The sequence below is a fragment of the Linderina pennispora genome, assembly GCF_002104995.1.
Source record: "Linderina pennispora strain ATCC 12442 chromosome Unknown DL89scaffold_5, whole genome shotgun sequence".
Classification (NCBI taxonomy): Eukaryota; Fungi; Kickxellomycota; class Kickxellomycetes; order Kickxellales; family Kickxellaceae; genus Linderina; species Linderina pennispora.
The window spans coordinates 474,443-494,610 of record NW_024468253.1 but is presented as its reverse complement, the minus strand read 5'-3'; the positions used below and the strand labels follow the sequence as shown (position 1 = coordinate 494,610).

The window sequence follows — 20,168 nt, the reverse complement described above, 5'->3', positions numbered from 1 at the left end:
GCTCTCGCAAAAATGGCCGCGACATTGACGTCAGCAGGAGGGCTTATTTCGCTCCTCGACGAGGACGAGCGCGAGCTTCAGTACTACGGCCTTGTGCAGCTGAACGAGGTCATGGGCAAATTCTGGGCCGAGATTTCCGACGCAATTTCAAAGATCGAGGTTCTGTACGAGGACGAGACTTTTGAGCACCGCAAGCTGGCAGCCCTAGTCGCATCCAAGATCTACTTCCACCTGGGTGCATTTGACGATGCGCTGTCGTTTGCGCTGGGTGCCGGCGAGCTGTTCGACCTGACAGAAAACTCGGCGTTCGTGCAGACTGTGGTCAACCGCGCCATCGACAAGTACATTGAGCTGCGGTCCCACAACGACGACAGCAGGCAGCGAGTGGCAGAAGCCCATTGACGACAAGCTAGCGGCTGTGTTTGAGCGCATGGTTGAGCGCTGCTTCGAATCCAAAGAGTTCGGCCAGGTCATCGGCATTGCGATTGAGGCGCGGCGGCTGGATCTGCTGGAGCGCGCGCTGACCAGCGGCAACACAAAGCAGCTGCTGGCATATGTGCAGAATGAGTGCGTCGACTACATCGGCAGCATTCACCTGCAGAGCCGCGTGCAGGAGCTGTTGGTCAAGGTCTACACACAGTTTGAGAACCCCAACTATGAGGCCATCTGTCAGAACCTGGCCAAGCTCAACAACCCGTCCAAGACCGCCGAGATTCTGACAAACCTGATCCAGTCTGGAGAGAGCGGCATTCTGTCGGCATACCAGATCGCCTTCGATCTGAACGCCAACTCGTCACAGGAGTTCACTGGCACCTGTCAACAGCGCGCTTGCGCAGAGCGACGCAGCCAAGTCCGAGGCCGAGGGCGTGGTGGCGGCGGTGACCAAGGTCCAGGCTATTTTGAGCGGCGAGGAGTCGCTCAAGCTGAACCTCGAGTTCCTGTTTACCAACAACAAGACCGACATGGGCATCCTGAACCGCACAGTGCAAGATCCTTGGACTCGCGCAGCTCGCTCGCCCACAACGCCGTGACGCTGTCGAATGCCTTCATGCACGCTGGAACCACGATCGACAATTTTTTGCGCGAGAACCTCGAGTGGCTGTCGCGCGCCAGCAGCTGGTCGAAGTTCTCGGCCACAGCTGCCTCTCGGTGTGATCCACCAGGGCCAGACCCGGAACGGCTTCTCGTTGCTCGAGCCTTACCTGCCCGAGGACTCGGTGTCGTCGTCGCCGTTCTCTGAGGGCGGTGCTTTCTATGCGCTGGGTCTGATCAACGCCAGCCACGGCAGCGACCGCGTCATCAGGCTACCTGCAGAATGCGCTGGCTACCTTCCAGGGCCAGAATGTCGAGATTCTGCAGCACGGCGCCAGTCTCGGTCTCGGTGCTGCCGGCCTGGGCTCGGGCAGCGAGGATGTCTTTGAGGCGCTCAAGATTGTGCTGTTTGCTGACAGCGCTGTGTCCGGCGAGGCTGCTGCTATTGGCATGGGTCTGGTCATGATGGGCACTGGCCACGAGGAGACGATCAAGACCATGCTCATGTACGCCCGCGAGACGCAGCACGAGAAGATCATCCGCGCTCTGGCTGTCGGGATGGGCCTGGTCATGTTTGGCCGCCAGCAAGAAGCCGACTCGCTCATTGAGCTGCTGGTCGAGGAGGAGGACCCGCTGCTCCGTCTTGGCGCCGTCCAGATGACGACTATGGCATACACGGGCACTGGCGACAACAACGCCATCCGCCGCCTGCTTCATCTGGCTGTCTCTGACGTTAACGATGACGTGCGCCGCGCTGCTGTGACTGGCCTCGGCTTCCTGCTGCTGCGCAGCCCCGAGCAGGTGCCGCGCATGGTGCAGCTGCTGTCGGAGAGCTTCAACCCGCACGTGCGCTTTGGTGCCACGCTGGCTCTGGGCATTGCCTGTGCCGGGTCCGGGTCCAAGGCTGCCATTGCGATCCTGGAGCCGATGCTCAAGGACTCGGTTGATTTTGTTGTGCAGGGCGCCTGCATTTCGCTGGCCTTCATCCTGATCCAGCAGAACGAAGTGTACGAGCCCAAGGTCGCCGAGGTGCGCAAGCGGTTCACCGAGCTCATTGAGACCAAGAACATTGAGCCCGCTGCCCGCTTCGGTGCTGCCATTGCCCAGGGCATCATCAACGCTGGTGGACGCAATGTGGCCATCGGCCTGACCAGCCTCGACGGGCAGCTCAGCAAGTCGGCCTGCGCCGGTATGCTGCTGTTCACGCAGTTCTGGTACTGGTTCCCGCTGGCGCACTTCTTGTCGCTGTCGTTCAAGCCCACTGCGCTGATCGGCGTCAACAAGGACCTGCGCGTGCCTGTTCTCGAGGCGACCTGCACGGGACGCAAGTCGCTGTTCGAGTATCCGCCCAACATCGAGCAGCCGGTTGCGCAGGCTCCGACGAAGGTGGCTACGGCGGTGCTGTCGACCACAGCCAAGGCCCAGCGCCACGCAAAGAAGGTCGAGGTGTCGGCTGGCGAGGGGTCGTCCAGCTCTGCTGCTGGCAGTGGCGCGCCCGCTGCCGAGGGCATGGATGTTGATGGTGCTGCGGCTGCTGCTCCCAAGACGCCTACCAAGAAGACACGCCGGCAGGGGCCCGAGTCATTTGCCGTCGATAACCTGACCCGCGTTCCTGCCGTACCAGGAGTCGCTGGTCAAGTGGCCGGCCAATGCCCGGTTACGTGCCAGTCAAGCAGGGCCGCATGTCGGGGATTCTGGTGCTGCGGGACACGACGCCTGACGAGCCCGAGAACCTGATCGACAGCGTGATCAGTGCTGGCCCCGACGACGAGTTCATGGATGCCGATGACGGAGCCAACACGGTGCAGCCGCCCGAGCCGTTCGAGTATCCGTTCGACAACGACACCGCCTAGAAACTACCAGCATCCACCTGCTTTCTCTTCCCTCTTTTCTACATTTTATTAAGCAAAATCCCCATTTTCTCTAGCGTATCGAGTCGTACATGGAGAACTCTGTGGTTGTAAACGGCAGGATGCTTTCGGCCTTGAGCTTTGTCTCGGCAACAGGCGGGCCCAGGATCCGGATCTGGCGCACGCGCACATCGCGGCCATTCTCGTAGTTTGCTGGGAACTCGACCAGCAGGAACTGGGCTGCGAGCGGGCCGTCCGCATCCGACAGCTTGAGCTCGACCCACCCGCGCGGCTCCTGCGCCAGCTCTATCAAGTGCACCTGCTGCACGTCGAACTGGCTGGACCCTGCCTTGATGTTGACCTGGCACGGCGTGTAGTTTTCGTCCTGGTCGATATTGAGAAACAGGTGGATGGCGTGTATGGGCATGCGCAGGTCGAACCTAATGCTAACCCAGTGCGGCTGCGAGCCAGTCTGACTGCCAGTATGTGGTGGTGGAGTGGTCGTAGAGGATGGGAGACGCCGTGGCCCTGCTTGAGAGTGGAGACGCTCCAAAGACCCTGGGAGGAGATATCGGGCAGCTGCTGAGACATGGCAATAGGGAGGATGTTTAACGAGTGGTGGTTTCGCGTTGACAAGATTTCGCAGGGTTCAAATTGGCTGGAGCAGCACCACTTTTGCTTATAGGCCAAGCTGGTAAACGTAAACACGAAATATCGGTTTACCGCTTCTTTTTTTTTTTTTGCTTCTACAGGACTGCCCTTTGTTTTTTCCATTAGCGCGTTTTTTTTCTATTTTTTTCGTTCATTCTCTGCACATTTGGCGTTCTTTCGTTGAGGCAGCTACCACTAGAAGCACATTGTAGCAATGGCAGAATATTCAGGAGGACATGGCTTGTTTCGCACGCGTAAGTTGAATGAATCAGACACCACTCCTGCCAAGGATTTCAGCACGCCCACTAACAACCATTGGCGGCTAGTGAAGGAGGCCTTTACAGGGTCTAGGTAGCTACGACACAGTGACGCCTGTGAACCCGCAGCAGAGGTACCGCAGGTTCAGCCGGAACGATCGGTTCAAAGACCCGCGTCGCAGCAGTGTCCACCACGACGACGATCCCCAGCAGCGCTCCACAGCCGGCCCAGCCTCGCGCCTCATGGACACTGCTGCTATTCACGGTAGCAGCGCAGCTATCAACGACCAGCGCCCGGCGCATTCGAGCGGGATCACCATAGAGGTATTGCGCAAGGAGGAGCAGCGGATGCGGCACGAGCTCGACCACTACAAGGGTCAGCTGCAGGACCTGCAGTCCAAAAACGAGATTGAGATGGAGAGGCTCAATATGCGCGCACAGCAGAGCGAGCAGCGGGATTAAAGAGCTGATGATGGAGCGGCGAGATCTGGTCCAGACAATTACAAAACGGGAGGGTACGCTGCGGTCCAAGGAGCGCGAGCGCGAGGCACTAGTGGAGCAGCTCGAGAAGCAGCAGCAGCTAGCACAGCAGGCGATTGGGCAGCAGAATGCCCTGCGAGATCGGTCGGAGGCCGCAGGAGTTATCAGCAGCAACGTCAAAAAGGCAATGGACCAGATGGCACAGCGAATCGAAGAGCACAAGCGGCATCTGCGGCATACTGAGGCAAAGCTGCGCAAGGCAGAGCTAGCAAGACATGCTGCCGAAGAGCAGCTTAACAAGCTGTCAGCCGACGATTACCCGGCGCAGCTGCGTAAAGCCAGAGATGAACTGCGAGCGCGCGAAGAGCGGCACGGCGATGATGTGGAGCGGATCAAGCAGCTGCTCAGCGATGAGCGTGAGGCCGCGGCGGGTTACATGAAGCAGCTGAACGAGGCAAATGTGCATGCGACGACCCTCGAGCAGGAGCTGCTGCAGGCGCGCAATAGCGCCAGCAACGATAGTGCTGAGCTATCGAAGAAGCTGGACATCTCAATGGCACAGCATGCCAAGTCAAGGGCCCAGCTGTCAGAATTCGAGCGGCGAGCAGCGCAGCGCAGCGAGGAAGCAAGCCGGCAGCTGAAAGCAGCTACCGGGGTTATTGAAGACCTGAAGGCCGAGGTTGCACGGCTGGAGCGTGAGCGTGAAGAAGTGCAGCATGAGATGAAGGCCAAGATGCGCGCACTGAACAGCGAGTACAAGCTGGCGAAGCACAATTTCGCAAGCTCAGTCAAGGACGCCGACAACGAGCGCAAGCGGCGACTGCAAGACACCCAGTCTCAGCTTGAGCTGGTAACTAAGGAGGCGGTTGACCTGCGTGCCCAGCTCAGCGAGCTGCGAAGTGGGCTGGTGAAGAAGGAGATGGCGTGGAAGGACGAGCGCCTTGAGTTTGAGAACGACCTGAAGGCAGCGGCGGCAGACTTTGAGACAATGCAGGAAAGGATGGATGAAAAGGAGCGCGTATTCCAGGACAGGATCAAGAAGCTGGAGGACAAGACGCGCAAGAGCGAGGCCACGTGGAATGCGGAGCGCAACAACCTGCTGGGGAAGCTCGATGCGGCCAACAAGGACGGGTTCAAGCTGCGCGAAGAGCTGGCTTCGATGCGCAAGGATGCTAGCAAAGCCAAGTCGACTAGCCAGGCAGATGTTCTTCGAACCACTAGGGAGATGGCACAGCTGCGGGCTGGCATGGACGAGCGAGAGCAGAGGTGGGAGGAGGAGCGCAAGCAGGTCGCCCAGGAGCATGACGAGATCGTTGCTGGCATGAAGGAGGACTATGCGGCGCTGGAGCAGCAGCTGCAGGACGACAAGTTCACCCTCGAGTCGCAGCTGCAGGAGGCCCAGGATGAGCTGGCGCAGTGGCGAGACTCCACATGACGATGACTTTGCGTCGCTTGAGGAGCAGCTGCGCAACGCCGAGGAGGCGCTGAACAAGGAGCGCGACCATGTCGGCGACCTCGAGGACGAGATGGCAGCAAAGCAGGAAAAGCACGTGCATGAGATCCAGGAACTCGAAGAGCTGATGCAAACCTACCGCCAGGGGCGCGAGGCTGCTGATGCGGAGCTGCAGGCGCAAATCAAGGCCGCCAAGGAACGCGAGGCTGCTGAGGATGGCCTGAGGGTGCAGCTCAGAGAGGCCACAGAGCGTGCCGACGAATTCGAGAGCGAGAATGACCGTCTGGTGGCCCGCCTTGAGCTCATGGAGCAAGACAACGAGGCGCTTGTGATAGCCTACGAGCAGCTCGAGGACCAAGTCGCCGATCTGACCGAGACTGCCAACTCCGGCAACGAAGAGGCGCTGGACTACTACGTTCGCATGATGCAGGCCATGCACGAGAACCACGCGCGCGAGAAGGAGCAGTGGAGGGAGGAGCGCGCCAAGCTGCACAGCGTCATCGACCGCCACCGCTACCGCGAGAGGATGCATGTGATCCGCGAGGACTACCTGACAGACATGCTGGCGATTAAGGAGGACGCGCGCGCGCAGATGGTGCACGAGGCACGCCAGATGTACGTTGAGATGCAGGAGCAGGCCGGCATCATCTACGAGCAGATGGATGCAGGTGCTGAGCTGGCAGACGACCTGCAGCGGGTGCTCATATTGTCGGGTGAGGCGCCAGTAGGCGATTTGCTTGCTGAGGTGCAGCAGAGCGTTCGCAACACGTTTATTGGCAGCATGGAGCGGCTGCAGGATGCGCGTGTGCGGCGCTCTCGCCTCGACTGCGACTTGATGGAGCTGAAGTATATGGCAGTGCAGGGCAAGATCGTCGAGACTGCGGGCGACATGAGTCTGCAGTCCAAGGAAGAGCGAGCGCAGCTGGAGAAGGACCTGGAGGCGGCGCGTGCCGAATTGCAGGACCTGCAGCAGTCGGCAAATTCGGACCGCGAGTCGTTTGAAGCGCATGTTGCCGATCTGGAGGCCGAGGTTGCTGAGCTCCGGCGTCCAGAGTGGCAAGGCTGCATTGCCTGCTGCAAAGGCTGGCTCTCCTCCAGGAAACGGCGATGCGCTGCGGCAAGAGATTCTGCAGCAGGTTGAGGAGAAGGCTGAGCTTGAGGCGCGCTTGGAGTCGATTGACTACGAGATGGACGATATGCGCGCAAAGTATGAGCTGCAGCGCGCATCGTACGAGTCGCAGATCGAGCACATGCACCAGATGCTTGAGAAGTGCGAGGTGGACATGGAGACCCATGCCGATGAGGTCGAGGTCATGCGGCGGTATCTGGCAGAGGTTGAGGGCGAGCGGGCGATCATTGCAGAGCAGAGCCAGTTCCAGATCAACTGGCTCAAGGACAACTACGCTGCGGCGTACCACGACCTGGACGCGATCCTGAGCAGCAACGGCGGCCACACCAATCTGCGCCAGCGCATCAAGTACGTGGACAGCCTGAAGAACCAGATACTGGACCTGAAGAAGGAGAGCTTTGAGCGTGGCCGAGAGCGCGGCAAGCTGCAGCTCCAGGTGGAGTCGCTGCGCAGTGAGCTGGAGGCGTACCGGGAAGTTGTGGATGTTGACGCCGTGCAGCCCAAGAGCCGACTGTATTCGCGGACACCGGGCCGGCACCTGGCTAATGGCGACGTGCAGAAGCACTAGTTTCCTGCGTTGGTTCATAGGCTATATCTATCCCCGTCTCAACATGGAATTACATGAGCATGCTGTATTGTGTCCGGCCGGGATTTACCCCAACAACTGGGCCATTTGCAGTCCCAAAGACGGAAGCCCCTGGGACCATGTTGCGACATGCTCCGCTATCCGGTCCCGACAAGCTCAGGCAGCGCTTTCGCGCTCCTCGCTCCGATGCGGACTCAGGGGGAGGGCTGATTCGCGGTCTGCTCAGCAGCGTGCTGGGAGACCAAGGACATGCACAGAGACCTAGGTGCAGGCTTTATCGTGGATTGCCCGGCAGCACTATACCTTTGCGCGTCCTGACGTCCATTTTTACTTCAGTCTGCCTGTGCAAAGCAAATTGTTTACTTTCTTTTGCAGACGGCCGGCCCGGCACCACCCTGGCTGCCAGCTCCTCTGCCGCGACCCGGCAAGCTCTCCTCCTCTCTCCCCAATTCCTCGCCCTCCCTGTGTCTTTGGCATTAAGCTGGTATTTTTCACATAGCCTTGTCCCTCCCCCCACTATACCACTGCACCGCACTCGTAACAAAAACACAGGATGGGCTCGGACGTGGTAGTCTTGGATTTTGAAAACGCCGAGGTGCGCAACAGCGATTATGAGTCTCTCCAGCCCGAAGGGTGGCTGACAGGCGAGATAATCAATTTCTACTGGACATTTCTCGAACGGCGCGAGTTCCGCAGCGAAAGCTCCCTAATGTTTCTTGGCACATACACGGCGTACCGGATCTCGAATGCGGAGAACGCAACCATTACCGACAACATCTCGATGCAGCTCAGCGAGGAGCTGAAGCACCGGCACCTGGTGCTCATCCCGCTGAACCACCGCAGCCACTGGTCGCTGCTCGTGTACTGCCGGCTTACCAAGACATTCTACCACTATGACTCGATTTCGCGGCACAACCGCAAGTTTGCAGAGCGCGCTGTCGGACGGTTCCTGCGGGTGCTGGAACCCAAGGCGAAGGACGGGTTTTATTTCAAGCCAATGCAGACGCCGCAGCAGAACAACGATTTCGACTGCGGCATATACGTGCTGGCGATTGCCGAGGAACTGGCACGCCGGTATATCAACCACACGAAGCGCAGCGCGGTGCCGCGCGCCAAGCGGCCAAGTGCACCGGCGTCGGCGCCGATCAACCGGCAGCTTGCGCGAGCAATACATGGCGAGGGACAGTGGCGAGCTGGCCCGGCGCAAAACCACTCCGGCGGGCTCGCAGACGGTGCGGCAGACGGTGCGGCAGACGACGCCGATTAGCCGGGCGCTGACAAGCGATCTGCTGATGCCGCGGTTCAGCAATCCGTTTGCGTCGTCGTTCAACAGCGCATTTGTGTCGCTGTGCAAGGACCCGGTTTCGAACACATTTGTGCCTGAGCCGCTGCTCAAGGGCGGCGGCAGCGGCTGCTACGAGGAAGACGCACGCCTCGCATAGCGCCGGGGGGTCGAGCAAGTCGCGCGAGGAGAGGATACAGGCGGAGGTGCGGCTGATGGAGAAGGCGGGGCTGCCGCGCGACTTTTGGCAGGTGACTGTGGAGGACATCGAGTACCCGCACTGCATGCGCAGGCGGATCCGCAAGCTGGTGCTCGAGCTCCAGCGGCAGCAGATCCTCAGCCGGCGGTCGAAGCGGTGATAGATTCGATGTCCATGGAAGCCCAGAACTCTGTCGGAAGTTGGTCATCTGGGCGCGAGCCGTTGCATGGGAAGAGGGCACGTGTCTTGGCTGGTTCCAGGCTCGGGGCACACGGAAGGGTGCTGGTCCACGCGATGCAGGAAAACCCGCATTGTTGGCCAGTGGCAGACAGGGGGGAATCGGCACTATCGTCGAGTGGTAGCGAGCCCTGTATGCGCCTGAAGTTCAATGCTCGGCTGTGTGTTTGATGCGCAATGCTCCCATTCCTCGCATTTTCCTTCACTTCCGCTTTGCGCCTTTTTCCTCTTTTTGGCCCTAGCCTACTCTTCCTTTTCTTCCAAACACTATTCGCATACTTTATTTTAAGCTGTATTCTTTTATATATTTGAAATGACCACAGCAGCGGCAGCCCACGGGCCAGCCGTGCCGCAGAGCGCCAGTCTCGAGACGCTTCGCTGCGACAGCTTTGACATGAACCTGACGGCGAGCGACATCGAGTCGCTGGAGCCTGGAGGATGGTTCACTGACGACATCATCGACTTTTACTTTCGCTACCTGAAGCGCAAGTACTTCAACAACGACTAAGGGGATCGTCTTTGTTCCGGTCCAGCTGGCCACCCTGTTGACAGACCGTGCTGTTGGTAAGTCGCCAAAAGGCATGTTTTCGAAGACGTTTGCAGCCAGCAAGCCCAGTGAGCTGGAAGAAGCTGTGCACTTACAAAACACAGTGCAATTCTGTGGCAATAGGCAACAAGGCCGATCACCTGCGAGAGCTCGCCGCCGACGCCAACGCCCTGGACTTTGAGACGCACTGCCTGCAGAACCCAAGGAGCATAAAGGTCGCGTTTCTGCCGATATTCGGCGACCACCACTGGTCGCTGCTGGTGTACCGGGTGCGCAAGAACAAGCCGCAGGAGTTTCTGCACTTCAACTCGTACCTGCAGAACTCGCGCGAGCAGCACACGCAGAGCGCGCGCACGGCCCTGACCAACCTGCTGTATGTGCTGCGCGAGAACGACAAGGGCATGGCGATTTCAAAGGACTCGTACCAGCTGGTGATCAAAAACTGCCCACAGCAGATGAACACGTCGGACTGCGGCGTGTATGTATGTATGTTTGCGTACATACTGTCAAAGAACATCCTTGCGTACGAGAAGGAGACGTCGGGCGGGTCGCTGACACACCTGATAAGGCGCATGTCGATGCTGCCAGCGAACCACAGCAGCCGGCCAGATGAGATCCCGTTTCAGCGCAAGAGCGGCAAGCACGTGGAGAGCGACCCGGCAGAGCTGATGTGGAAGATCAAGGACAAGGACGAGCTGCCGCCGGACAACATGCGGGACTACCTGTACAAGATCATTCGCCACGAGTGCAACAAGCCATTCTCAAAGTCGGCGGCTCTGTAAAAGTAACAACCATTTATTAGACACCTATTCCACCAATTTCAAATGTCGATTTTGGCTGCATAGTCCAGGATGTTTGACGTGAACCGATCGCTGATCGTGCCGCCGTAGCCAGAGACAATGCGCAGAATGTCCAGGGTGACCTCGTAGTTGCCCAAAATGTTGATGTGGTCGGCTGCCCCGACTCCGCCGCGAATGTCCTTGTAGGCAGCCAGCGGGCTGTGCCGGCACTCCTTGGTAACGACGCGCACGCCATGCGGGTTGAACAGCGGCTTGCGCCATCCGCTGGCGCCCATGTAGCCCAGAGACAGCAGCGGCACTGTGCCGTCGCCTTCGCTGCCGACCACGCCAATGTCTACGTTGGATAGATGCGGCCGTACTCGCTTGTCGATGCGCAGTGATGGCGTGCCATCCTCCTCCTTTCATCTCCTCGACGCTGGTCTCGCCGTCCTTTGTGTAAAAGTACGCGCGCTCGGTCTCGACGCCGTAGCCGTAGAAGCTGTAGATCGTCATATTGGGTGCATTCGGCAGCTGGTGCTGCAGCGGGTTGGTCCACATGCGGTAGTCGTCCCTGTGCGCGTCCATGTCGTGCTGGGTGCGGAACACGCCGTAGCTGTAGTGCCGGCGCATCAGCCTCTCCGAGTCCTTGTCCAGCACATACATCAGCAGGTTGAGCGACTCGTCCATCGTCATGTTTGTGAACTTTGCATTCGCCGTCGTCAACATTGACCTGGGTGCCGTAGGAGAGGAACTGCGGTGTGTCCTTGCTCAGAGCCGGGTTTCCTGGAAGAGAACGGAATCCACGAGTCACCCTTGGCGTTGAACAGCTCAGTAGGCTCACTGATGTCGTCAGGCGCGCCGGTGTGGTTACCCCAGATGGCATTACCGCCCTTGGGAAGGAGCGAGGGCAGGCCAGGGCCAGGAGCGGAATATCTTGGCCATGTCGTAGCGGTTCATGAAGCGCTCCAGCAGCATGTTGGCTAAGGGCTGCACGGTCTCGCGCTGCTCGCCGGATAGCAGCGACGACAGAGTCTTGGGGACGCCGAGCGGGGTACCGGCCAGATTCACCATGGCCTCAATGTGGTCGGCAACCCAGTGGTCGCCGCCATCGCCGCCCTGAGGCGACTCCACCCACTTGATAAAGAACTGGATGATCTGCGATCCCATCGAGTGGGCAACGAGCACGGTCTTCTCGCCGCTGCCCTTTTTGTTCAGCTCGATGCGGCTCTTGAGACTAGAGAAGTACTGGTCGCGGCGCTCAAGGATCAATGTACGAGAGGCGCCAGTCGTATGAGGCCAGGAACATGTCGTTGCTGTCGTAGCCGAGAACCGCTAGATTCTCAATTAGCTTGGCCCAGATCCAGTACCCGGTAATGAAGTAGTCAGCGGCATACAGACCCTTGGCGGCACGCAATTTGTAGCCCGGGGGGTCGAGGCCGGTCTTTTTGTCAAGCATCATGCTGCTTACCCAGCAGTCCTTGTCCATCAGCAGCGCTTTGAACATGGTGGCTGTGCCCCACATGCGCTGGCGGAAGTATGGCTTGGAGCAGTTCTCTGTGCTCCAGCTTTCCAGCCCCGAGGAGATGATCCCGGGCACGAGGATGACCGGGTGCTTTTTCTTGAGCTGCTCGTCGCCGGCCACGCTCTGCGCCGGCTGGAAGTTGCCGGTTGCGTAGGTCTCGCCGCCCATCTCCAGCTCGCTGGGCGTCAGCAGCTTGATGACATCGCTGCGCAGGTCGTCGGGTATCATCCCGGGAATGTCCAGGTCGTCAAAGAACTGCGAGAGCCGGTCAATGTGCTCGCTCTGCAAGGGGTTTGTGTAGAGGATCGTGCCGACGGCCATGAGCGCACCAACCAGGATGCCAACGAGGAACCACCGCCGCCGCATGCGCTTGATGCCGCCCGACAAGCGCTGTGACAGCCGCTTGGGCTCCAAGAACGCCGAGAGGCTGGTGGAGGACTCCTTTTCTGCGGGTGTGGCCGGCAGAGTCGGCGTGCCTGGGACCGAGGTGGGCGTATTGTCTGCTGCAGGCCTTCTCCTCCTGAGAGCCGTGCTGTCATCGTTGTCTGAGGGTGGCATTTCGTTAAAGACAGGCTGGGGTGGTGAATTCAGTATACGTGGATAAGAGAAGTGAAAGCGAGGGCATCGTCGTGCAAAGGAGAAAGCCAAGGGAATGTGTGCTACGCAGACGGCCGTGAAGAATCTCGGGCTCTCTAAAAAAATTAGCAAAGCTGGCTGTGGTTACAATGGCGCGCGATTTTTCTTGCACTGTCGACCTGCAAAAAATGTTGGACCTGCTTTCCTCTTTGTTCCCTTCTTCTCCCAGCCAGTGTTTACAGCATTTCCTTTCTTTCCCAAATGAACCACGACGAATCCACAGCCGTCGAAGCGGGCGCCATAGGTAAGTAGAGGAACTCGGGTGCATTCCAGTATGCTGCAGACTGCATTTCGGCAGATAACTACACACCTCTCTCCCCTCTGCCTCTCCCCCTTTCCCGTCGATATTTTCTCTTTATCTTTTAGCGTAGGAGCAACAACGTAACCATCTACTTTAAGAAACCCTGCCAGAGGCGCGTCCAAGGCTACTTCGCTGTTGACGGCATTCCTTGCATTCCGTATGTACTTATACCTTCCTCCATGTAGATGCCGAGGGCCCAGATACGCTGCTGCCAAGCGGACTGACACGGGCCCAGCAGGCTAGCGTTGACAGGGCGCTGGCCTATGTGCGCGAGCTGCAGGCGACGGTGTTCAAGGACGCGGTGGAAGAGGCAAAGAACAGGCTGAAGGAGCAATTGCCAGTGGGCACGCTGAACCCTGGGCTGCAGAGCGGCGAGATAGACGCACGCAACCTGTCAGTGATGTCGCGCATATACGTTGGCTCGATAAACTTTGAGCTGACCGAGGAGCACATCCACCGGGTGTTTTCAGAGTTTGGGTCGATCAGCAACGTCAGCATGTCCAAGGATGCGGCGACAGGCAAGCACAAGGGGTACGGGTTCGTCGAGTACGAGATCCCTGAGGCAGCGGCGCTGGCGATAGAGACGATGAACGGCACCATGCTGGGCGGGCGCCAGCTGCGGATCGGCCGGCCACACAACTACGAGGTCGCAGTAGTGCACGGGTTTCCAAGGGCACCCGATACACGCATCTACGTGGCCAATGTCAACGAAGCCATTGCCGAGGACAGCCTGAAGGAGATCTTTGCGCCGTTCGGCGAGATCAGGCAGTGCGTGCTGGCGCCAGACTTCGCCACACGGAAGCACCGCGGGTGGGGCTTCATTGAGTTTGCTGAGGCGGCGGCTGCGGGGCAGGCTGCGCTGGCCATGAACAAGTTTTCGCTGGGCAACCTGGTCCTGCGCGTGTGCAAGTGCTTGGTGGGCGGGCCGCTGGGCAAGGGCATGGCGGCGCTGGACGATGTCAAGAGCCCTGGGACTGCGGGCCAATCGCCGGCTGTGAAGCCGCCGCAGCAGGTGGTTGAGGTTGCCGCGAGTATCACAAAAAGCATCACAAAGGAATCGTCACCGATCGTGCTGTTGACTAATGTGGTCGGCGGGCGATCGGAGGTCGACGATGACCTGGCGGCCGATATGGCTGAGGAGGGCGAGAAGTGTGGAAAGATCTTCAAGGTGGTTGTGCATCTGGCGACGGAACGGGAAATCAGCGGTAGCCAATCACATGCAGGAGACAATGAGGTCAAGATATTCATCCACTACGCGGATACTGCAGCCGCCGCTCGGGCTGTGGGGGTCTTTGACCAGCGGTGGTTCGGCGGCCGCCAGATCTCGGCGCAGCACTACGACCTCGACCGATACCGCCAAGAGACCAGTGCCGACACCATGGTATACATGCCGTGAGCCTGTCTTTGCCAGAGCTGAGTTCGAAATACATCTGGTGAAAAAATAAAAATTTTTTATCGTGTTATTAGACGCGGATTTCTTTCTTGTAGGATTGGCGCCGACTATTTTTTTTCGTTTATTTCGGTGCGACAAGTATAAAGAGCTCGCCACAGGTCTGAATAGCCAAGCACAAGCCTGCCGGCCAAGCAACATACGGGCCCAACATGCGGGCGCTATGCGCAAGGTGTCGATATGCCTGGTGGCGGCGGCAGGCGGATGTGCCAGGCATGTGCAGGAGACCCACCAACAAGCTGTGATGGCGATGCAGGCGGAACCCTCATGATTAAAATTTATCGGGATCCGGTCCGTAACCCGCCGAAATCACCCGGCGCGACCCACCCCCTCCACAAAAACTCACGTTCACAGCGCTTGCAGCTGCTCTTCAGAATGGAGCTAGCGCAGGAAAAAAATTTGCGCGTTACCACGACAAGGGACCGGCGGGCCTGCCGCCGCCACCAGCACAAGCGGCTCCAGGAGAAGAGCGAGCGCCGGCGAAAAAGGGCGTATTTGATGACCTTAGCGCTTGGTTTTGTTCAGTCTTGCGAATCACTCTTTTTGTGCGTTATAGCTCTCGCCGCCCCACCCCTTAAAAATGTGTTTGCAACTGGTCCTTGAGCGCTGGGCAGCCCGGCTTTAACTCTCGCTCCCTTTCTTCTTTGCTTCTAAACGCACCTATATTCTTTTGCCTTTTCCATTTTTCTGCGCGCCCAGCACGCCCTCTGCTCTCGCTATCACCTTTTTGGCTACTCCTTGTGTCGAGATACATTATTTTTCGCGGTGTTGAATTTGTTCCTTTTAGCTGACGCTTTCTCTCTCTTTTTTGACTGGGAAACAGAACGACCCAAACGAGCGCACCCGAAGCAACCCTCCTCTTCTTCCCCCTCTGCAACTTTGAGCTAGCCCGGCGCATACACCCAATTTTTCTCTACATTTTACCGGCCACCCTTGCCTGCTTGTTTACAGGAGGGCACCACTCCTCACCCTGCCGTCTGCCGTGCGCCGTCTGACTCTATAACCCACCCGCATAACTGCTTGCATCACTTGCCTCCAGAAACACCCCTCTTTTATTCTTGCCTCTTTATTTTCGCACAGCTTATTGTTGATACTTATTACCCGACATCGGGACCTCCTCACAGTCGACTAACGCACAAGCCCGCTTTTGAGGAAAATAACCTCGATGATGGAGATTGACCAGAACCTTGAAGAGTATTTCCGCCTAAACACGGCCCAGCTGCTTCGCAGCGACGATGACACAGACAACAACACCGGCGTTGATGAAGCTAACGGTAACGTATTTGGTCGCGTTTCAGCCTTCTTTCGCCGCCTCTCTTGTTGTCGCTATTGATTGTTTATTAAACCTCGCCTTGCTCTCCTCTTTTTCCTCACCCTGTAGAAAACTGGTCAGATGTCGACGACGCCAGTGTGGCTGATGATGGCGATGCGATTCAGCAAAAGAAGCGCATCCTCCGCTACGGGCGCAACAAGCTGGCTACCATGCGCGAGCGCTTCAATGATTCTAAAAAGAGGCAAGTGGCGATTTGATGTGGGCCATCCTGCACGGAGGACAGAGGATAAAAAACAGGAATACTAAAAATGGGCCAGCCCCTTTCGTCTGCTTTTGATAGACTCTTTGAGGCCAAGCAGAAGCAGCTGGACGTCGAGCTCGCTCAGCTGCAGAACGGCACGCTGCCCCGCTACAAGGAGCTTGCTGACCAATTGGAGGCGCGCTGGTCTGATCGCCGCAACAAGCTTGATGTCGAGCTCAAGTGCCACCGCGACTTTGAGCGCACTCTGCTCGAGGCCACGCAGCGCAACATCCGCAACACCTTCCTGGCGCAGCGGGCCGAGCTGCGCCACAGCATGATGCAGGCGCGCCAGCGGCGGCTGTGGGTGCTCGGCGAAGGCCGTCGCGGCCTGGACAAGGTGCACGAGACCGTCTGCAGGCTGGTCGACCCCATTTCCAACCAATCAGGGTCGTGGGAGCCCGAGCTGCCCCGAGCTGCGTCCGACGAGTCCTACCGCCTGCTGGAGCCCATTTCGATGCGACTGTCCAGGGCTGACGAAGACTCGGATCTGGCAGCAATCCTGAGTATCCCCTCGCTGCTCAACCATGGCAACCCAGCCGAGACAGGTGCTGCTGCTGCTCCTGCTGCTGACGCTGCTGAGCAGAACGATGCCGATAATGCGCTCGAGGCAGTAGTCGAGCCTGCGACCGGGTCTGCCGTTGCAAATGCTTCGGACGCTACTGCCTTTACTGGCTATGCCCTAGAACAGCACTCCTCCGCACCCACAGCCGCTGTCTCGGTTGCAAACATTGCTGGCGGATACGAAACCCGGTACGACCCTGTCGAGCCCTATGCACCGACCTATTCGGGCACCACGGTTGCTTCTGAGCCTCCGCCAGCAGCCTACCAGCCGGCATACACTGCCACTGGTTACTATGACTCACGTGATGCTGCTGGCACATCCAGTGGCCCGCCTGTGGATAACGCTCCTCCCACATATACGTACCAGCCCGTGGTGGACTCGGCGCCCGCTGATTACAGGTCGTCCAAGCTGCCGGGTCTTGCATACCCGACTGCCACCGCCGAGACCAGTCAATATTCTGCCTACTCTCAGTACCAGCAGCAACAGCAGCAGCAGCAGCAGCAGCAGCAGCAGCAGCAGCCGTCATCAGCGACGCACTACTCATCCTACCAGCAGCCGCGCATTCGGTCGCCAGTAAAGCGGGAGCTGGCAACGACAGCCAGCGACTACGATGTGGCTGATGGTTCCAACAAGCGCCAGCGTGTGGGCTGGTCCTCGACTGCCGTGGCCAGCCATGTACCGCCGCACCCGACTGTGGCCATGTCAACAAACACCACTTCAGAGTGGGCTGGCGATCAGCGCACCAGGCGCCCATGGGAGGACTCGGCAGACACGTACCAGCACACTACTCAGACCAGCGGCAGCAGCCAGTATGCGCAGCAGTCGCATGGCTATTCCACCAGTACTCACTCCCACTACCAAGTGCCGCCACAGCCAGCAAACAGCGATTACAACCATGGATACTACCAACAGCAGCACCACCACCAGCAGCACCACCAGCAGACCAACGGCGTTAGCTACAACCAGGCTACACCCATGGGACACTACCCAGTCCAACAGCAGCAGCCGCCGCCGCAGCCTGCAGATGGATACTACCACACCAGCAATAGCGGACACTATGCGCAGCAACAGCCGGCTACGGTTCCGCCTCCCATTGCACAGCACCAGCAAAGCCGGTACCACAGCACCAGCTACTCGGGGCTTGATACGGGGATCGCAATGCCGCCCCCCACGTCACCCCGCCAGCAGCAGCAGCACTACGCGCAGTACCAGCAGCAACAGCAGCACACTGACATGTACTACCGCAGCAGTGGGCACTACTCGCAGCCGCAGCAGCAGGTACCGACTGCAACACCGTCAGTGCAATCAAGCCACCATATGGCAGCGTCCCAGGTGTACGGGCCACAATACGCCCAGCAGCAGCAGCACCCACAGAACGGGTACTACGACCAGCACACGTCGGACATGTACTACCGCACCAATGGCCACTATGCGCCGGCCGCGCCTGGACCCGATGCGTCGTACTACCACTGAGCTTGTAGATTAGATTGAAGACATTGATAAATTAACAGCCCAGCCTCTCCCCCCCCCCAATCCTATGCACAGTCAGGAACTCGCATTTGCCCTGGTTCCGCCGCTGCAGCTCATCTCTTATCTCGCGCGAACCCAAGCTATTCATTTTTACTTTGTACTATCAGCGATGGCGACAAGAATCGGACTAGTGCCTGAGCACTTTTCAGCGCCACTGGTTTATGGCGTCGAGAACGGATTGTTCGGCGATAATGAAATCGAGCTTGTTATCTGCAAGCGTAAGTTGAAGCCAAGAACAGCAGTCTGCGGCTCTCAGGGCTGTGCAGGATAGCACTAACACTCTGTGTATAGTCGGCACTGGTGATGTAGGTTAACAGAAGCGATTTGCCAGACGCTTGAGGATGGCTGTACAATAGGCTGATGTGCATGTATATGTAGATGATCAAGAAGCTGGTTGCCGGCGAGCTTGACATTGCCATTTGCGTGACCGAGGGGCTTGTGGCGGGGATCGGCAAGAACCCCGACCTGCGGCTGTTTGGCACGTATGTGGACTCGCCGCTGCCGTGGGCAGCCTCTGTGGCCACTGACGCGGAATACGCGACACTGGACGACCTGGCGTTTGGCGCGACATTCGGCATCAGCCGCCCGGGCAGCGGCAGCGAGGTGATGGCGCGCTACGCTGCAAGCGCATACGAGTGGACAGGCAAGCCCAAGTTCAATGTGCTGGGTGATGTGCATGGGCTGGTCAAGGGTATCCAGGAGGGCGCAGCAGACGCGTTCCTGTGGGAGCGCACGACGATGCAGCGGCACTACGACGCCAATGAGGTGCGCTACCTGGGCACGGTCAGGCCGCCGTGGCCTGCGTTCAGCTTTGGGGCCACTGCGCAGTTCATTGAGGCCAACGGCGACAAGATCACCGGGCTCCTGGGGATGTTTGGCAATGCGCAGCGGCAGTTCATGGAGGACGGGGTGGCGCGCGCTGAGTTCTTGAAGCACAAGTTTGGGTATGGCAGGGAGGAGGCGGAACGCTGGGCCGAGTATGTGCGGTTCAATGAGCAGGGCTCTGTGGACCAGGACAAGATCCGCAAGGTGATTGCGACGCTTTCCAAGGCAGGCGCGATGCAGGAGCTAGGCGCTGACGAGGTGGTTCTTTTGCCAAAGTAGCGCGATCCATGAATACAAGGGCTATTGGGCCGAGGAATCTGGGTGTTCTGGATACTGGAGTCTGATACCCGCCCGGGTTAATTTGTTTACTTTTCCTGCGCCTCAAAAATGCTAGTGTCAGCTCCTGCATTATAAACGCCAATCACAGCCCAGGGAAATCGCTCGCAAATTCTTCCTCCAATTCAAAAACGCGCCCGGCACGCGCGCGCTCAAAATGCGCCCATCATCGATTCCCACTTTCCCCCTCCCCATTTCTCATCACTCACATTTTTACACTCTTTTTATTCCCACATATTCCTGCTCTATTTTCATACTATATATTCATTCCACATTTATTTATTCCACATTGCCATGTCTGATACACCGCACCGGCCGCTGACCAGGTCCACACGCAGGGCCACAAATAATGCAGCCACCAAACTCCCTGCCCCGCCAGTGCCGCCCGCCACACGCGCAAAACAGCGGGCGATGTCTGGGCTGCGCTCATACGCGTCATTCCCTGCGCTGGTCGAGGGAGGACAGGTGCAGAACACGAAAAAGACACCCACAGCACAAAAGGACAAAAAGAGAGGCAGCACATCGCTGGTGACACCCACACGGTTCTCGCGGCTGCTGGGGCGCAGCGGCCGGCAGCCGGAGGACGCACAGCAGCGGCGGGAGCGAGAGGAGCTGCAGGAGCGCAGCCTTTTGGCATGCCTGACGCCGACGGGCTCGCGGCCAATGACACCAATTTGTCCGCAGTCGATTTCGCCGTCGCCGTCGCCCACGCCAATGCCATACCAGGCTGGGCGGGCAACACACAGGCGGCTGACGTTTTCGCAGGCAGACCTGGCGCCCCGGCCACCACTAGCCCAGCCGGCAGTGCTGTTTACGCCGCCAGCGACGAAGCTGGTGAAACCTGACCCGTCGGCGTTTACGTCAACAGGGCTGATGTCGAAGAAGCAGCTGCCGCGGACGCGCACGTCGTTTGTAGTCCCTGAAACGCCGTGCAAACGGCCGGGGGCAAT

At 58.6% G+C, this 20,168-nt stretch overlaps 9 protein-coding genes across 9 annotated transcripts; 6 read left to right on the top strand and 3 right to left on the bottom strand.

The window, feature by feature from the left end:
- Positions 1 to 12: 12 nt before the first annotated feature.
- On the top strand, positions 13 to 2,885 carry DL89DRAFT_292285 (26S proteasome regulatory complex, non-ATPase subcomplex, Rpn2/Psmd1 subunit; the record flags this gene model as incomplete). The annotated part of the gene is made up of 8 exons (XM_040890285.1): positions 13 to 356; positions 382 to 801; positions 839 to 934; positions 991 to 1,095; positions 1,127 to 1,295; positions 1,336 to 2,622; positions 2,657 to 2,665; positions 2,706 to 2,885. The coding sequence occupies 8 exons, from the start codon at positions 13 to 15 to the stop codon at positions 2,883 to 2,885; spliced, it is 2,610 nt and encodes an 869-aa protein (XP_040744230.1).
- A 70-nt stretch (positions 2,886 to 2,955) lies between these two features.
- DL89DRAFT_292284 (galactose-binding like protein) lies at positions 2,956 to 3,473 on the bottom strand (the record flags this gene model as incomplete). Its single annotated transcript, XM_040890284.1, has 2 exons — positions 2,956 to 3,354; positions 3,402 to 3,473. The coding sequence occupies 2 exons, from the start codon at positions 3,471 to 3,473 to the stop codon at positions 2,956 to 2,958; spliced, it is 471 nt and encodes a 156-aa protein (XP_040744229.1).
- A 521-nt stretch (positions 3,474 to 3,994) lies between these two features.
- Positions 3,995 to 6,099, top strand: DL89DRAFT_137039 (uncharacterized protein). Its single transcript, XM_040883389.1, has one exon. The coding sequence runs from the start codon at positions 4,260 to 4,262 to the stop codon at positions 5,703 to 5,705; it is 1,446 nt and encodes a 481-aa protein (XP_040744228.1). The 5' UTR covers positions 3,995 to 4,259; the 3' UTR covers positions 5,706 to 6,099.
- Positions 6,100 to 7,715, bottom strand: DL89DRAFT_137040 (uncharacterized protein). Its single transcript, XM_040883391.1, has one exon. It carries the CDS (start codon positions 7,436 to 7,438, stop codon positions 6,494 to 6,496), a length of 945 nt encoding a protein of 314 aa, XP_040744227.1. The 5' UTR covers positions 7,439 to 7,715; the 3' UTR covers positions 6,100 to 6,493.
- A 291-nt stretch (positions 7,716 to 8,006) lies between these two features.
- On the top strand, positions 8,007 to 8,513 carry DL89DRAFT_212563 (cysteine proteinase; the record flags this gene model as incomplete). The annotated part of the gene is made up of 1 exon (XM_040884222.1): positions 8,007 to 8,513. A coding segment is annotated over one exon (507 nt), but the record flags the coding sequence as incomplete, so codon positions are not given.
- Positions 8,514 to 10,482: 1,969 nt separating this feature from the next.
- Positions 10,483 to 12,702, bottom strand: DL89DRAFT_266828 (LACT-domain-containing protein). Its single transcript, XM_040887255.1, is given in 6 exon segments — positions 10,483 to 10,898; positions 10,918 to 11,160; positions 11,186 to 11,249; positions 11,278 to 11,322; positions 11,369 to 11,716; positions 11,757 to 12,702. 6 exon segments carry the CDS (start codon positions 12,560 to 12,562, stop codon positions 10,524 to 10,526), a joined length of 1,881 nt encoding a protein of 626 aa, XP_040744225.1. The 5' UTR covers positions 12,563 to 12,702; the 3' UTR covers positions 10,483 to 10,523.
- A 249-nt stretch (positions 12,703 to 12,951) lies between these two features.
- Positions 12,952 to 14,423, top strand: DL89DRAFT_137213 (uncharacterized protein). Its single transcript, XM_040883392.1, has one exon. The coding sequence runs from the start codon at positions 13,342 to 13,344 to the stop codon at positions 14,335 to 14,337; it is 996 nt and encodes a 331-aa protein (XP_040744224.1). The 5' UTR covers positions 12,952 to 13,341; the 3' UTR covers positions 14,338 to 14,423.
- A 1,123-nt stretch (positions 14,424 to 15,546) lies between these two features.
- Positions 15,547 to 18,054, top strand: DL89DRAFT_266825 (uncharacterized protein). Its single transcript, XM_040887254.1, has 3 exons — positions 15,547 to 15,671; positions 15,773 to 15,905; positions 16,005 to 18,054. Exons 1-3 carry the CDS (start codon positions 15,557 to 15,559, stop codon positions 17,998 to 18,000), a joined length of 2,244 nt encoding a protein of 747 aa, XP_040744223.1. The 5' UTR covers positions 15,547 to 15,556; the 3' UTR covers positions 18,001 to 18,054.
- Positions 18,055 to 18,166: 112 nt separating this feature from the next.
- On the top strand, positions 18,167 to 19,161 carry DL89DRAFT_222644 (uncharacterized protein; the record flags this gene model as incomplete). The annotated part of the gene is made up of 3 exons (XM_040884592.1): positions 18,167 to 18,237; positions 18,329 to 18,362; positions 18,436 to 19,161. The coding sequence occupies 3 exons, from the start codon at positions 18,167 to 18,169 to the stop codon at positions 19,159 to 19,161; spliced, it is 831 nt and encodes a 276-aa protein (XP_040744222.1).
- Positions 19,162 to 20,168: the final 1,007 nt, after the last annotated feature.